Source organism: Eucyclogobius newberryi, unplaced genomic scaffold (assembly GCF_026437365.1).
Source record: "Eucyclogobius newberryi isolate DKJ021-1_F unplaced genomic scaffold, fEucNew1.0.hap1 SCAF_17, whole genome shotgun sequence".
Taxonomy (NCBI): domain Eukaryota; kingdom Metazoa; phylum Chordata; class Actinopteri; order Gobiiformes; family Gobiidae; genus Eucyclogobius; species Eucyclogobius newberryi.
The window spans coordinates 25,491,970-25,508,806 of NW_027315801.1; the positions used below are offsets into that span (position 1 = coordinate 25,491,970).

Below are 16,837 nucleotides of genomic sequence, written 5' to 3' on the forward strand. Positions count from 1 at the left end.
ACCACATTACATTTTAAAATGATCATTTCAAATTCATTTTGTGCCCTGTTAATAATATGCCTTAGCCTTAGGGTTATTGACTAATCAAATTTGATTACAACCTCAAACAGGAATAATTATTATGGTCTGAATATTTTTTTCATTAAAGGTGGTATGGACGATTTTTCGGCGATTTGAGAACGCATGTGCGGACTGATACAACACACACGTGCGTTTGTTTACTAGCGCAACGGAGCGCATCGCATCGCTCGTCTCCCGTAGATTTCTGTCCACTTCTGCGTCAGCTCGAACTGTCTTTCTCAGTCTTCATTTTGCCCCGTACACTGAGGGAACTATATTATGATAGATCCATGCGCTTAGGCACGCGGAAGCGTGAGCACGAACCGCACGCGGCAGCAGGTGAGCGGTAGGTGCGTTTTATGATTGATACGTGGCAGGACAAATGATTTATCCACGCCACGAGGAAATGTGATAAAAAATTTGCTGAAAAAAATCGTCCATACCACCTTTAAAAGTTCTTGGTTCTCTTTGTCTTGCTACATATAGTATTATTTGAAGCCCTCAAACACTTTGTCTATACAAATTGCATAAATTACATGTTTTTTTTATCATTAGAGTTAAATTTACCAGTTGTAATGTAATGACATCTGCTACATGTGGCATCACTTGTTGCTGCTTGATATTTGTAAAGAACACATCCATCTGCAGTAATATTGGTGTTAAAATGGTAGCTCTCTGAAAACATAAGGGCTCTGCCAAACACTAAACATATGATGAGTCTATGTATTAAATAGTTGAAAAATCCATGTTAATCTTGAGTAATCTTTTTTTGACAGGTGCTTCCTGAAGCTGGGTGAGTGGCAGCTCAGTCTCCAGGGCATTAACGAGAGCACCATACCCAAAGTTCTACAGTACTACAGCCATTCCACCGAACATGACCGCAACTGGTACAAGGTCAGCCCCGCCCCCTCGTCTCTCACCTTTCACCTCTGATCCCTCTACCAGTGCACTTTAAGTTCCAGCTGTGTCCAGAAGGTCCACGAACACTTGAGTTACCGTTCTATTGCTCGTCAATCCAACATATTTGTATTTTGCCCTGTGTGCACTGGTCATTTTTCCCTCTAATTGGACTCTGCTGCTGTAATCGTTTGAACATATGAGGTGATGAAAGAGTTGAAGATGTTTTTTTTTCGCACTCCAGGCAAAAAAAGATGTGGCTATGATCTTTGTATCCATCTTCACCAGCTCATACAAGGCTTCCACTGTTGCATAACTCGACAAACCACGAATGCACGTGTTTGTAATACAGGACTATCCCCAGGGAGACATCTTTTGTAAACCTCTTTAGAAAAACAATAAGTCAGACTTGGCGTATGAAATATAAAAGTTCTGTTCAGAACCCTTTGCCAGTTTAATCATTTACTTTCAACATTTGCTGAGTAGAACACAACAACGTATACTGTAACTGCATTTCCTCAAGTGCATGTCTAAGTCTTTTGTTTATATAAACTACCACTGTCTGCACATTTAGTATACCGGTATTACTACATTGGAAGGTGAAAGGTCCAATCAGTATTGTAGGAAACTTAACAAAATGGACCCAATGCCAATCACAAAGTATTACATGATTATAATACTAAACTGAAATAATGACTATTAAATATTAATCACTATTGATATTTTGCTTACTTTGTTGTCAACTCTGTCACCCTTGTTCCTTTTAGGCCTGGCACGCCTGGGCAGTGATGAACTTTGAAGCCGTGCTCCATTACAAACATCAAAACCAGGGTCGAGATGAGAAGAAGAAGCTCCGACATGCCAGCGGAGCCAGTGCCAACAGTGAAGCCAGCAACAGCGACAGTGAAGTGGACAGCACTGACCACAGCCCTGTGCCCTCTTCGGGTCAGAAAAAAGTCAATGAGGTGAGACTGATGTGTCATTTTAAAAACATATTTAATTGTAGTTAAATGTTTCCCCTCTGCATGGTTTCTAAGGACAAATGCAAGCGCTATGTTGTTTGCCCGTGTAAGACACAAGGATTACATTTATATGTGATTATCTTAAAGTCTAGGGTCAGTTTTTATTTTAAACTTTGTATATTAAGTTATATTCTTCCTAATGTCTTTTTCCAGGATCTCTCAAAAACACTGCTCCTGTACACCGTCCCGGCAGTTCAGGGCTTCTTCCGCTCCATTTCTCTGTCCAGAGGAAACAATCTGCAAGACACGCTCAGGTCTGTCACGCCAATATCAATGCATGTTCAACATGTTCAACATGTTCTACATGTCATACATGTGATATGGTATAGTGAGGAAAAGGGGACCTCTAGTGGTTTACATGTACTCATTTTATTATTACAAACGTGATGTCTTTCAGGGTTTTGACGTTATGGTTTGACTATGGTCACTGGGCTGATGTGAACGAAGCTTTGGTGGAGGGTATAAAGACTATTCAAATTGATACATGGCTTCAGGTATGACATGTACATTGATTATTAATATTACAAAATTACCAATCGATTATTATTGATCCTTTTTTGTGTCTGTAGGTTATCCCACAGCTTATTGCTCGCATAGATACCCCTCGGCCACTTGTGGGTCGTCTCATTCACCAGCTGCTCACCGACATTGGAAGGAATCATCCTCAGGTAAGGCGTCAGGAAAAATAAATCGAAAGTTGTACATTATCAATGGTTCTATGAATCCCAGATGACTGCCCTCTGGCCGTCATTAGAGGTGAAATAGAAACATTATTATTTGTCTATTAAATGTTTGTTCTTCTCTTTATATCAAAAGGCATTGATTTATCCACTCACAGTGGCTTCCAAGTCTACAACCACAGCTCGCCACAACGCTGCTAACAAGATCCTGAAGAATATGTGTGAACACTGCAACACTCTGGTGCAGCAGGCTATGATGGTACTACTCCTGTTATGTTTCCTCTTTCACTATATTGTGTAGACACTGCAGGGGAGGCAGGATGAGAAGCTTTCCTGACAATGTGCCCTTGTGAAAGCGGGATTTGAACCAACCTTTGAGTTTTATCCATAGAGATTATGTTGGCCAATGGAGAAATTACAGATTTGATTAAATTGTTTGTGTGAATTTCAATTTTGAAACAAACAAAAAAAGTTCTTTCTTGAGCCATCCCTTTTATAGACGTATTTCTCTTTTCTTACAATTATTAATTAAACTATTGTCATGGTCTATTTATTTATGAAGAATAATGTAGAATTCAGTTTTTTCAAATTAGTTGGTAGATTACAAGGTTTAAATACAGTTGGTAATAATAATAATAAATTAACTTTTTCCTTCAGGTGAGTGAAGAGCTTATCCGAGTGGCCATCTTGTGGCATGAGATGTGGCATGAAGGCCTTGAAGAGGCGTCACGGCTTTATTTTGGAGAACGCAACGTAAAGGGCATGTTTGCAGTGCTCGAGCCTCTTCATGCCATGATGGAGAGGGGACCCCAGACCCTCAAAGAAACCTCATTTAATCAGGTAAGCGTTATTTCACATACAACTTATTACAGTTTTTACATAAAATGGATGGACCAATAAATCAAACAATCACTTACTGTTCTAATAAATGTGGTAGAATATCTAACGGTGCCAATTGTATGTGATTTTATGAAGCAAAGGTTATGCAACCTCAATTGCCTCTTCCATATAACACCGGGATATCCCCTCAAGCTGTAAATAAACTGAACAATAAAATAAGTTCAACTCAGGACAAGCGTTTAAAAGTCATTATTATTAATTTAACTAAAGTATAGGCATAAAGACAGGATTACTTTGATAGCCATGTCTCCAGGCAAACTGAATTAACAGATGTGCACCATTTCATTTGGGATTCTTATTAATCCCAATTGGGAGGCCTTGACATTTAGTTTTATTGTCTGGTTTGAGCTGGCTGTGCTCATTTAGCTGTGAGCGAGTGCAGCAGAGCTAAGTATGTCTTTGTGTTGTAGGCGTATGGCAGAGACTTGATGGAGGCGCAGGACTGGTGCAGGAAGTACATGCGCTCTGGAAATGTCAAAGACCTGACGCAGGCCTGGGATCTGTACTACCACGTGTTCAGACGAATCTCCAAACAGCTTCCACAGGTGAGAGCAGACAGCAGAAAGGTGAAGCTCAAGCTATTTAAGGGGCCACCGAGATGCGCATAGAGATAAATGTAGTTTCTGTAATACCATACCATAAGTTTTATTTAGGGCCATTTCTTGCTTTTTGGGGCTCTCTTTCTACTCTGCGGCTGGGAAACAAACCTGGGTCTGGGATTGCGGTGAGGAGATGGGACCTAACCAAAAAGAAAATGTGTTACTGATTTGAAAAAGTAGATTACGTGGGTGCACAAAATGAACACGCTACGTTCCTCGTTGCTCTAAAAAAGTAATTTGTGTACTATACGTATTATCAGCTAACAGGTTCTGACGATCACAAACTTAAATAAATTGTATTGGCATTTTTTGTGATCGAACAAAGCGGCACATAATTGTGAAGAGTAAGGAAAACTGTTCATGATTTACAATTTTTTTTTTATCTATAACTGAAAACTGCATTAAAAAGGTGTGCATTGGCGCCCCTGTGCTCATGAGTAATTTGCGACTGAAACTACGGTTCTATGAATCCCGGATGACCGCCATAGGCCGTGCATAAAGCACTGGATGATCATCCTTGCGCATACTGTCGAGAATGAATAGCAACAAAGTCACCTTTGACCTCCCAGTGGCTCACATGAGCCTATATTATGACGTGACACCGGCAGCTCAGTCCCTAGAAACCTTCTCGCAAAGCAATAGAATCCCGAGGGATCGGATGCTCTGGTGGTCATCCAGGATTCATAGAACCGTAGTTACAGTTGTAACCTTCGTTCTATTTCAACCCTAATGACCGCCAGAGGTGGTGCATAAAGAACTGGATGATGAATACCAGCAGGGTCCCAAGGAATAGACAAAACCATACCTCAATGGGATGTAGAAAAATGTCACCCCTTGCAGCGGTTGTGGGGAAACCAAATTTACTCTGTAGAATCTTGCAAACGTATTCGGGGATGTCCAAGAGGCCGCCGCACAGATCACATCCAAAGACACCCTATTCATAGCAGCCGATGAAGTTGAGACCCCCCTTGTGGAATTGCACCTCATTCTGAGAGGCAGCGGTAGACTCATGCGAGCCACCGGGAGGTCAAAGCTGACTTTGTTGTTATTAATTCTCGACCTGTGTAAGCGCAAGGATGATCATCCAGTGCTTTATGCACCACCTCTGGCGGTCAGTAGGAGTGAAACAGTACTCAACTTTAAGGTTCAACCATTTATTCCCTCTGCACCTTTGCTTTTATTACTGTTTAGACACATCTGTTTTCTCCATTGATGGTAGAGTCACCATTACATCACTTAACAGTAGCTTGCTTCCAATATCTTTATTAGGTTTTTTTTAGCCCACCTAAACCTTTTCTGAAAACGAATCAAAGCATTTAATATAGCTTCACATACTATTTTGACCATGCTATATCAGGCCATTGCTGCATTATATTTTTGTATGTGGTCTGTGCATTCACATTAAAAGCCTGAAAGCTATTTACTGTATCTTTTCCTCCATTACGTCCTCCCTCATCTCGTCTCTGCACAGCTCACCTCCCTGGAGCTGCAGTATGTCAGTCCAAAGCTGCTGATGTGCCGTGACCTGGAGCTGGCTGTACCAGGGACATATGACCCCAACCAGCCAATCATCCGCATCCAGTCCATTGCCCCCTCGCTGCAGGTCATCACCTCCAAACAGCGCCCACGCAAGCTCACCATCATGGGTAAGACGATAAGCGGAAATCTATGTTGGTCTTGTGGCTCCCAAACCAATAGAATAGAAAAAAAATATATTAAAGATCACTTTTGCAATGAACAAACCTCAACATTAAACCAATAGAATAACATATTAGAATGTAAATGAGCAGAATGAGATGCAGAAGAAATGCTTGTTTTTTACTGCATGGAAAGCAAATACAGATGGTTTATACATAAAGCCATACAGCTTAGAATGATGTCTGTTATCTTAGGTTTCCTGAAAAGAAGGAAAAGTGCTACTGAAGTGTATAGAGAATATGGCAGGCGTTGTTTATCCCATTAGTTCATTTCACCAGCTGCTATATTTTGCATGATCAACTTTCTTAACTTTCTGTTACAAACTTTTTCTGAATACAAACTTTTGTAGTAATTGTAGTGATTTGAGAAGTGAGAGTTAGTTCATTAACACTAAATCACTGCAGTTTTGGTTGTTGTGTCTTGCCTGTTAAGAAATCACCAAGCATTTCTTTTCAGCTATTAAAAAAATGTGGACGTCAATATTTTTGAGAGAATACAATGCAAACGTTCACAGTAAATTGCTTGGATACTATTTTTGCAATGTATGGCACTATTATTTAAAAACTATGCTATACTAGAGGGAACATGTGTATGAACTATAAAGAAACAAATGTGTCGTTTCAATGTTGAAATCAGTCTAGGCAGAGCACTTTGAAGTCACCCTGCCCGGGAGCCAAAATCGTCCATTATCAATCACAAATGCCTCACTTCTCTCCGCACCTCTCCACTTGACAACTCGCTGCCTTGTTCTTCTGTACCTTATCGGTGCTACACAATGTACTCTGTAAAAGATAATAGCCAATAAATCAAATGACCTCCGGAGAAATGGCAGAGATTAAGAGTTCCCATGGACAAGGCATTAGTGAGATTTAGAGTCACAAGAGTGTCCCTCCAGCAACACTTGACGCTCAGAGTCCTGGACAAACGGGGCCGGATATACATCTACTTTATCTCTTTGTATATGTAACAAACAGTAAACAAACAAGACCAGAGAAAGTACAACAGAAAAAAATATTAAAAAACATCCAATAAAACCATAGAAACTAAAACACAAGAAATTGTCCCATTTTGCCCACGAAATGTCAAATTTGCCCATTTTTAAATTTAGACCAAATGGGATTTTTTTTTTCTCGATTTTTCTAATGTATTATATAATCAGTGTCCAATTTTTGATAGTCGGTGCATTTTGTGTCATCCAATTTTTTTGTGAGGGCCTAAAAATCCGGCGGAATGGAACTATGGTAATATATTGTCTGTAAAGCTTTATTGATCTCAATCCAAAACTTCTGAGCAACAGGACAGTCCCAAAAAACGTGACAATGGTTTGCCAGACTTTCTCCAACAGTCAGCATTTTCCTGTGAGTAATGGGCACTTTGACATGGTGTTATAAAGAAACAAGACACATTTTTCCAACAGAATTCTCTCCAAACATTTCGACTCTTCATCATCCAGAACAAAGTGGCTCTCTCTTTCCTTTATGTAATCAGTAGAATGAAAGCCCACATTCTTAATACATTTAAATAATTTGGATATTATTCCTCTTGAAAGAAATCAACTCAGGTTTTCCACAAAAAGTTCATGACCCAAAAATGGGGAAAAAGAAAAATGGTCAATATCTATGATAGATATAGCGAGAATGTGTTTTGATGTCTCATTGTAAATGTGTGCATTTATGGTCATGAAGAGAGGGAATCTACATCGTTACAATCCTCTTCACGACTAATTATTAATAACTTGATATTGACAAGACCAGAGAAAACAAATTAGGTGAAAATAAAAATAGGCATCCAAAGAAAAGAAAGTCCAAAATAAAAGTCCCATTTAGTCCAGTGACTGTCAAATTTGTAAATTTTTTAGTTCTTCTACCACTTTTTCATAACTCTTTTGGAGAGTCTACATTATGGCAACAGCATCTGTAGAAATAAAATGGTAGATATCACATTTACATCCTGAGACACTGCCTGGAAAGAGGTTACAGAGCCATCTGTAGAACAGCAGCAGGAGGACGGACAGCGGAGCACTCAACTGAAACTTTACACTCAGATGGTTTAGTAATGTTCAAAGACTTCAACTAATGCTGCTGTTGTGTGGTGCCCTCTACAGGCAGTAACGGCCATGAGTTCATGTTCCTGTTGAAGGGCCACGAGGACCTGAGGCAGGACGAGAGGGTGATGCAGCTCTTTGGGCTGGTCAACACTCTACTGGCCAACGACCCCGCCTCTTTGCGCAAGAACCTCAGGTAAACGCACTCTACCATATTCATAACACATATTCAGAAGACAAAAGTGACAAGAAGTACGTGAACCTCTTTAATGCACAGCAAAGCATTTAAAGATGACACTGTCGAGATTTTAAAGTATACATTTTGCTTATTGAACACTATTTTGCATCCCGGTCACACGTACTCCTAACTCAGTCTGTACAAATGGACAGCATCTGCATTCCACCCATCAAATCAATATCAATCAGAATAACTCCTGCACTGGTGACTGTGTTGTCTGTTTCACTTTGATCAAATGCTGTATTAGATGTTCTGATCAAGAAAAAGAAAGAAGCAATTAATTCCTCTAACCTTTGTGGCATTCATCCCTTTGAGTACTAAAAATTGTCGGATTTCTCGAATAAAAATGAACAACAATTGTATGAGTTATTCTTGCAATAAAAGGAACATAACCATTCTCTATCTAGATGATCATTATTTACACACCACTGAATTGTTGTTCCTCGCTGACAGACCTTTAACTTGTGTGTCACTTGTGTTTGTGCAGCATCCAGCGGTATGCGGTGATCCCTCTGTCCACAAACTCGGGTCTGATTGGCTGGGTGCCGCACTGTGACACGCTCCACGCTCTGATCAGAGACTACAGGGAGAAGAAGAAGATCCTGCTCAACATCGAACACCGCATCATGCTCCGGGTGAGGAACACGGCTCCATCATCCGCTGCAGCATCAGCGAGTTCACTTATGTGCTTCCCGCTGGTTGAGGGGCTAAAGCAGCAGCACATATGCCAAGCTCTGTGCGGCCGGTATCAGCGCTGTGAGATCAAATTTTGACTATGATAATTTGCCAAATGCCCTCCCTGCTTTCCCCCATTTCATGCTACACTGTCTTATTAAATCCCCAAAAAAATCTGTCAAAAAGAAAGTTCAGTTATACCACCTGAATAAGCATTTCTTCTCAGACTAGAAGTAAATAGCTATATTGAAAGACACACTAGCATGGGGTGCACGGTGGCAGAGCAGTTAGCGCTCTACCCTCTCAAACCTCTATCTAGGTTCCATTCCCGGGCCAAATTCTCTCTCTGGGTGAATTCATCATGTCCTTCCCATGTTACCGACAAGCTGGTCCCTGTCCAAGGTGTACCCCACCTAAGGCCCATAGTCACCTGCGACGCCATAACGGGAACAAGCTCTAAGGAGAAGCAGAAACTAATGTACTACAGCTCTACAGTGAGAGTGTTTGAGCTGGAGAAGGCTTTGTGCAGTGGTCACTCTCTCAAGTCATCAATACAAGATCAACTGGTGAAAAATAATGCAATATTTGATGGAAATAAATCTTTTGACTTTGCAGAAGATTGTTGAAACAAAGCCACAGTGAATGTGTGCCGTAAACCATGCGAAAAGCCGGTTCATCAGCGGTTCATAAAAATATTGGAGCGTGTGACAGTGGATGTGTTTAAAACCACTAGTTTTAAGACAGTTTATTTTTCCAAATCCCTCACGGTCACGGTCTGGTCCGGCTGTTTATCAAAGGCTGAAATCAACCTTGAACGAGTCTATGATGTGTGGACAGACGCAGGTGAATTCTTGGTTGTTTGAAATAGCTGAACAGCAGGCTTTACAAAATATCTGATAGAGACGCGTATTCTCTCTTTGACGCCACGAGCAAACAAAGAGGAGCAAGGCCACAGACGGGGCTGTCTCTAGAGCGCCTCACCACATTGTGCCATTGTAACATCGACCCTGGAAGCATTCCCTGGGTATAAAGAGATGAGAAGAGGGTCAGACTCGAAGTAAACAAGTTGGACTAATGCTGTTGTGCTGCTTTGAGTTTTTCACCTAAAAGAAATAACACGTGATAAAATGTGAGTCCGTTTTGGGTCCTGTGTGTAATGTGTGTGAGTTTATGACTTGACATCACCTGGATCCTGGTTGTGTTTCAGATGGCCCCGGACTACGACCACCTGACCCTGATGGAGAAGGTGGAGGTCTTTGAACACGCTGTAAACAACACGGCTGGAGACGATCTGGCCAAACTCCTCTGGCTCAAGAGTCCCAGTTCAGAGGTGAGACCACCAAACGCTTTCAACAAATCCGACTGAAAGTGTGTTTTTTTTTTTGTTTTGTTTTTTTGCTTGAATCTTTTCCTCTAAGATCTCAATGTTGTCTTCCCCCTAGAAGTTTTCCTATCCTATCGCAAAGTAAGAAGCAAGCAGTTGTGTTCCAAATAATACATATATAACTTTCATTTTTGAGAAAGATATAATATTCATTTCCGAGCATCTTGTTGATCTCAAAAGAATTGGGTTACCAGTCTCCGTGGCCTACTTTTAAACCACTAACTTGGCAGGATGTTGTAAGCAGCGTTCAAACTCGTCCCTTTTTAGAGTATTAGCCGCCTGTATAACTCATGTTGAGCTGTGAGCATGCATCAAGCAGCCTGTCATAGATTGTGTATCCTGGACTTGCCGCTATATGTTTACTGACATTTAATCATCTTTTCTCCCCCCCCCCCCCCCCCATCCAGGTGTGGTTTGACAGGAGGACCAATTACACCCGCTCCCTGGCCGTCATGTCGATGGTCGGCTACATCCTCGGGCTGGGAGACAGGTGTGTGAATCCTCTAGAGCCAAGTCTATTTTAAGACGGTAAAATTAGGTAAAAAGCTATTAACCAAGAAATGTTATTTTGACCCTTTAGGCATCCGTCCAATTTGATGTTGGACAGATTAAGTGGGAAGATACTTCATATCGACTTCGGAGACTGCTTTGAGGTGAGTGAGAAGGTAATGATAAAAGAAGGTTGTCATGAACATGTGAAGCTGAGATGGTGTTCGTTGGACAGGTGGCTATGACCAGAGAGAAGTTCCCCGAGAAGATTCCATTCAGACTGACCCGGATGTTGACCAACGCTATGGAGGTAATATATTTCATTCTATTGATTACAAGTAAGGACCAGTGTTGCCCGGTAGTCGAGGGATCCAAACAGCAGAACAAATGTCAGTCTGCGGCTGGTCTCAGCAATGTAAGAGCTTTCTCAGCTCTGACAATGTGTTGAATGCCCTTTCTACTCTCATGCCCGATCTCATCAGCTCTCGGAAGCTAAGCGGGTCAGGACCTGGTTAGTACTTGGATGGGAGAATGCTGGAACACCAGGGGCCACAGTGGGGCACTAGAGGAAATGTCATTGTGTCCTTAAGCAATACACTTCACCCATAATGCCTGGTAAAGTGCTTTGAGTGCCTCGAAGGTGGAAAAACACAAGTAGGGACCAAATGTATGCAGAATGAAAATATATAGCTTTGACCCAACGTAGTATAAAATGTGTCTAATTATAGATACTGTTGTTCAGCAAGAATGCACCTTTAGTTTAAAGGTGTTCAATGTAGCTTTTTCGGTGGAGGATCTCCCTCGAGCTATTTTTGTTTTGCTATGGAGACAAACATGGCATTTTTTTCAAGGAATATCTTAAGCAATCAAATGCCTGTAATCTAATAAATGCAAGATAGATATATTTGTCATACTTGGCAAAGACATGGAGACACCCCCACCTCCAGAAAAATCATAGTGCACTGTAACAACCGTTTGTTACACTAGCGCTAGCGTGGTGCGCTGACACTTGGGCTGACACACTCGGACTGCTCTCTTGGCCTAAGTCCTAACAGCTCCATCTCTGTTGTGAGCAGGTGACAGGTCTGGATGGTAACTACCGCATCACGTGTCACACGGTGATGGAGGTGCTGAGGGAGCACCGGGACAGTGTCATGGCTGTGCTAGAGGCCTTTGTCTACGACCCTTTGCTCAACTGGAGGCTCATGGACAGTAAGACTTTCACTCACACACACACACAAACACAAACCCACACATACACATCTTCACAAGTTTTTTTTAGGGCAGGAACTTTCCACTTTAGGAGTCAAGCCCAAACGACTTGACCTTCAGCTGGAGTTTCAGAAAGTGATTATCGTTTTGAAAGTTTGGACCAAGTCAGAGTTCGTCATCTACCACTTTAAATCACTCACGTCAAACCCAAGGAAAGTGGGGCAAATGTGTCCGTCTATCTTGCATTAAATCAGTTTGGGTTTGCTATTATTCTAGATTATTGCGACAAGCGCAATGACACTGACAAAATGAAAAGAAAACAAATTGTCAGTCTTGGTGCTTGCTGTGCTGCTCACTTTGTTAAAAACTGACAGAATCAGGAATGTGTGCACCATAACAATGAACAGTAAATCTCACCGTACACAGCAGACATTTTGTGATGACCATTTTCAAGTACATCTTCCTAACATTGATTTTACGGTAATACTGATTTCTTGTATTTGACCATAACATATGATTAACTATTGTTATTAGCTTTCTAAGTACTTTTTATCTCTGGGCATGTGTTACTAACTTGACCTCTAACCCACAGCAAACACCAAAGGCACAAAGCGCTCCCGCACTCGAACGGACTCGTACACCGCTGGACAGTCTGTCGGTTTGTGTACCATGAGCTCAAATACTATTAATACTACTGTTAATAAGTATAGAATTCATACGCCTGTCATGTGTTTCCCCCGCGCAGAAGCGTTGGAGGGAATAGACCTCGGCGAAACCACCCACAAGAAACCAGGCACCACCGTACCTGAATCCATCCACTCCTTCAGTCAGTGCATCTCTTATAAATGAATTCTCAGATGTAAAATGCTTGTTGTTTTGCTGGTTTCTGCTCAGTTTGGCGCTGCCTGCTGTCATGACTGAGCGCTGTAAGTGCTGTGTTGTTGTTAGGCAGCACTTTGCCAGACAGCGGTTTTATATGTTGTGTTTTGGAGGCTGACGGGTGTTTGACGTCTTTTGCCGCAGTTGGAGACGGCTTGGTTCAGCCTGAAGCTCTCAACAAGAAAGCTATTCAGATCATCAACCGAGTGAGGGACAAGCTGACAGGTGAGGCCAAATCTGACTAACTCATTTATAGTAAGTCATTATTTTGTCAGTTAGGCTTAATATGATATAATTTGTAAATTAATTTAAAACAATTATTAAAGGATTTTTAGTTATTGATGATTGTTAATTGAGAAAGGAATAATATTGATATAAATACAGTGTGATAGAGAATAGTGTTTTCTTATCTATTGTTTTAATTGACAATATGCATATTTGAAGAGTTGGGGAGGTTTGAATATTTATGTTTCTGACAGCGCTCCTTCAGAGGTGCATTATATAATCCAATCCACTTTATTTATGGAGCACATTTTATAAATTGAATTGTTTCCCCAAACAATGATGTGCAGCATACAGAATACATTTTATTTTTAAACAAAAAATGTACTACCAGTGCTCATAAAAATAATATAAAAACCCTAAAACAGTAATTAAATACTCTCAAACAATAAATAGGGCATAATGTTTTGTCCTTCCAAATAGAACAATTTCAAATTATAATCAGAGGTTACATCAGACAGTTACTCTTGAAATTACTGAAATTAGTCTTACTTGAGTAGTAGTTTCCCCAAATAGAAAAACAAACCTAAATTACTATAGAAACCCTTGGTAACCCTGTTTTTATTTGCCCCGCAGGACGGGACTTCTCCCACGACGAAACGCTGGATGTGCCCACACAAGTGGAACTGCTGATAAAGCAGGCCACCTCACACGAGAACCTGTGCCAGTGCTACATCGGGTGGTTAGTATTACTTTTATATATCTGTGATGTATGGGGAGACACGGCGCAGGGCAAGAATACATCATCGCGCACTGAGGAGTAACCGCAGCCAACTCTGGGATCAGGATGTAAGGACAGAACCAAGGTCAATGGTGGATCAATAGAGGCTGGCAAGAACACCTGTACTAATGCCTGTTTTATGGCTTCATTAGAGGACTACTGTCTTCCACTATATTTATTCACATTAATATTCCACTTATCCCATTATTCACACCACAGCACTGGAGATTTAGAAATATAATTCATAACATCGGTCATTCTGGTTGGTAATTTGTTCTCTCAAGTTGGCACATGGTTATTCATAAGATTTTATTAAAATTATTATCAGTTAGTAACTCAAGAGAAGCGAAGGATTATTGTTGTGCTTGTGCAAGAAGCTTTTACTCGGGTTGCACTATCTTTGAAAAATATGTCATTGCGATGTTTCTGTCAAGTATTGCAATTAGATTAGCAATTTGTTTTGTGTGTGGAGGAAATGATGGTTCTTAAAAAATTGCAGCCTTTGCGACTTGCTAATTGTGTCCATTCAAATTGCGATATAACATTGCAATTCATCTTGCAGCCCTAACTTTTACTTGCCAAAAGCTAGCATTGTTCTTAACCTTATCTAAACTGCTTTGCGTCCTCTAGTGGTACTTTTTGTGGAAATAAATTTGGGTTACATTACATACACCTGTTTATCATATGCACAGTATACACTCGTTATTTTACATGAAAACCAACATTAGGTGTTAAACTGTACTTGCCTGAATTACATTTTTATTCCCACCATTTACCGTAATTTTCAGAAAAAAATCCCCAACATTTTACAACCCTATTCAGACTTAGTGATGTAGCCAATCTTGTTATATTGTCTTATCTGTGTCTTTCAGGTGTCCGTTCTGGTAATGTTCTGGAGAATGTCATTTTCGTCTTGCTGTGACCACAAACTACAACAGCACTCACTAAAACTGGCCTCCTGCTGAACCTTCTTAAACCGGAATCCCAGTGTTGTTGAGCGTCCAGGTTAAGTTTAAGAAATCACCCAAGGATCTGTTTTATCTCATTTCTTTAAATTATAAATGTTGTCACTCCATTTAGTGGCATTTTCTCGTTTTCGTTTTGTGGCCAAATTGTAATAAGCGATGCCTTTTCTAACAGCCCAGGTTCCTCCGGTCTGCTTTAACATTGTGAATTAATGTAATACTTTACATGCTCTGCCTTTGACTTGTTGAAGGATGTGGACCTCATAATGTATTATATGAGCATGAAGTTGCCAATAAATCTGTACAGATAACAACGGTATAACAGAGTATTTTTTATTAAGGCCTTGAATCTATGACAAAGTATTCCTCAAGTCTTTGGAAACTACATGCACAATAGCTTCACCCCAATACAGCAATATTTCTTAGTGAAAAAAAGGAATTTGTTCTTAATGTTTTGGCTGGTTAAATAAAAAAATAAAAATGAATGTTAATTAGTTAATTATTTATGGCTTGTACAATGCATGGTTGATGGTTTTAATTTGAAGGATGTGCTTTTAGTGTTTGGATAGACGCTTTTTGCTGTTGTTGTTTCGAAACATTTTTACATTCCTTCTTCGCCAAATAAATGTTTAACTCATAGTTACTACTATAAACTAGGAAAAAAAAAGTATATATTCAACCCTGGCCTGTGTCCTCCTTTGAGCTGCTTAGAATTCTAAACTGAAATGTGCCGCACTTGTGCCATTAGCTCTTCCACCTACAGAGGGCAGTGTTCCTCCTGTCAGACGTACCTCGCACTCTCTTCACATTTCACATTTCTACCTTTGCTTTTTGAATCAAGATGAGAGTGCTTGTTCTCCACTATATTTATCCAGGCTGTAGACCGCGGGGAGGTAGTGCACGGCGATGCTTCTCTCAACCCACAGAGAAATCAAACTGAGCAAATTGCAGCAGCAGAAGCAGCCCAGACTACTATTAATTCAGTTTTATCTAGTGGGTGCAAGGTAGCTACGTTTCACTCCCAACTCATTGTTATTCCACCACTTATTCTACTATTTATTCCCACTCTGCTTTCTCCTCTGAAGGTTAATTACTTATAGATAGTTGGGGATTACGGATCAACAAAAAGAAGCCCATTGATTGCTTCCCCGGCGTGCCCACCTTTGCAATGTCACACTCCTTACACACAGGGACATGGGCGCGGTGATTATCTGTTCTCATCGATCCACTCCTTCTGTTCTTGTGCACACTCTTGCTGCCTCCACTCTGTCACTTCCCCGCCGCCGCTGCCCAAAAGCTCATTATAGAAAATGTGACTTTTCTCATCGTGGCCATTTTCTCCCCTTGTTTCTCTAATTTGTTTATTTTTTGTCTTCTTGCACCTCGTCTCGCAGTTTGAGTCAATAGCTGGAGCTAAATAGGCGCCATTGATCGGTTGGCGGGATTTAGCTGTTTACCAAGTGTGGAAATGAAAGTGCGACGCGGGAATGGAGGAAAAGGTGTGTGGACGCTGCCGCTAGATTGTGATGAATTATCCTCATCAGGGGACAATGGACACAAATGAAGATGAAGGTTGGTTTGGTGAGGCTTGGAAAACATCAGTTCTTGTTCTTTTACATGTTCGGAGTAGAAAAGCAACAGGCCAAAACGGGCGGCCTTCAATTTGCTTTGTAGGCGAGACTCGATTTATTCATATATTCCATCTCTAATTAAAATGTCCACATGATCATGCTTGATGATTTGCGTAAAATGGGGAAGGGCAATGTGTCAATAAATATCTAATTGTCCCTGTGACATTTTGACATTTCAGTGATACCGTCATATGTGATTCAGTGTGTCCTTCCATTGGTCTGTGTCTGTAATGCTCCGAGTGAGTGACAGGACGATTTAGCCAATCAGAGTGTGAAGCTTTTGTTCCTCCTAAAAGCATCAGAAAGTCAACGGCTTGATTGCTCCACCCACAGAAGAAGTTTTAGGTGACAGCATCCAGACTATTCACACAGAATTGATATCACATATCACAGCTTATTACATCTATATTACTCTTTACATTAAGTACCACCTAAGAAAGAATATTGCTATCTGCTTCTGT

At 40.8% G+C, this 16,837-nt stretch overlaps 1 protein-coding gene across 1 annotated transcript in view; it reads left to right on the top strand.

The window, feature by feature from the left end:
* Nucleotides 1-15,067, top strand: part of mtor (mechanistic target of rapamycin kinase) — a 76,241-nt gene extending 61,174 nt beyond the window's left edge. Inside the window, exons 38-58 of the mRNA XM_072449612.1 lie at nucleotides 837-954; nucleotides 1,725-1,922; nucleotides 2,133-2,233; nucleotides 2,377-2,473; nucleotides 2,549-2,647; nucleotides 2,796-2,918; nucleotides 3,317-3,499; nucleotides 3,970-4,104; nucleotides 5,630-5,804; nucleotides 7,961-8,096; nucleotides 8,626-8,773; nucleotides 10,021-10,143; nucleotides 10,605-10,687; nucleotides 10,778-10,850; nucleotides 10,922-10,996; nucleotides 11,763-11,898; nucleotides 12,491-12,556; nucleotides 12,644-12,724; nucleotides 12,922-13,002; nucleotides 13,636-13,741; nucleotides 14,653-15,067. Of these exons, the coding sequence (XP_072305713.1) occupies nucleotides 837-954; nucleotides 1,725-1,922; nucleotides 2,133-2,233; nucleotides 2,377-2,473; nucleotides 2,549-2,647; nucleotides 2,796-2,918; nucleotides 3,317-3,499; nucleotides 3,970-4,104; nucleotides 5,630-5,804; nucleotides 7,961-8,096; nucleotides 8,626-8,773; nucleotides 10,021-10,143; nucleotides 10,605-10,687; nucleotides 10,778-10,850; nucleotides 10,922-10,996; nucleotides 11,763-11,898; nucleotides 12,491-12,556; nucleotides 12,644-12,724; nucleotides 12,922-13,002; nucleotides 13,636-13,741; nucleotides 14,653-14,668 (2,353 nt within the window). The 3' untranslated portion in view covers nucleotides 14,669-15,067. The remainder of the gene's footprint in view (nucleotides 1-836; nucleotides 955-1,724; nucleotides 1,923-2,132; nucleotides 2,234-2,376; nucleotides 2,474-2,548; nucleotides 2,648-2,795; nucleotides 2,919-3,316; nucleotides 3,500-3,969; nucleotides 4,105-5,629; nucleotides 5,805-7,960; nucleotides 8,097-8,625; nucleotides 8,774-10,020; nucleotides 10,144-10,604; nucleotides 10,688-10,777; nucleotides 10,851-10,921; nucleotides 10,997-11,762; nucleotides 11,899-12,490; nucleotides 12,557-12,643; nucleotides 12,725-12,921; nucleotides 13,003-13,635; nucleotides 13,742-14,652) is intronic.
* The last annotated feature ends 1,770 nt before the right edge of the window (nucleotides 15,068-16,837 follow it).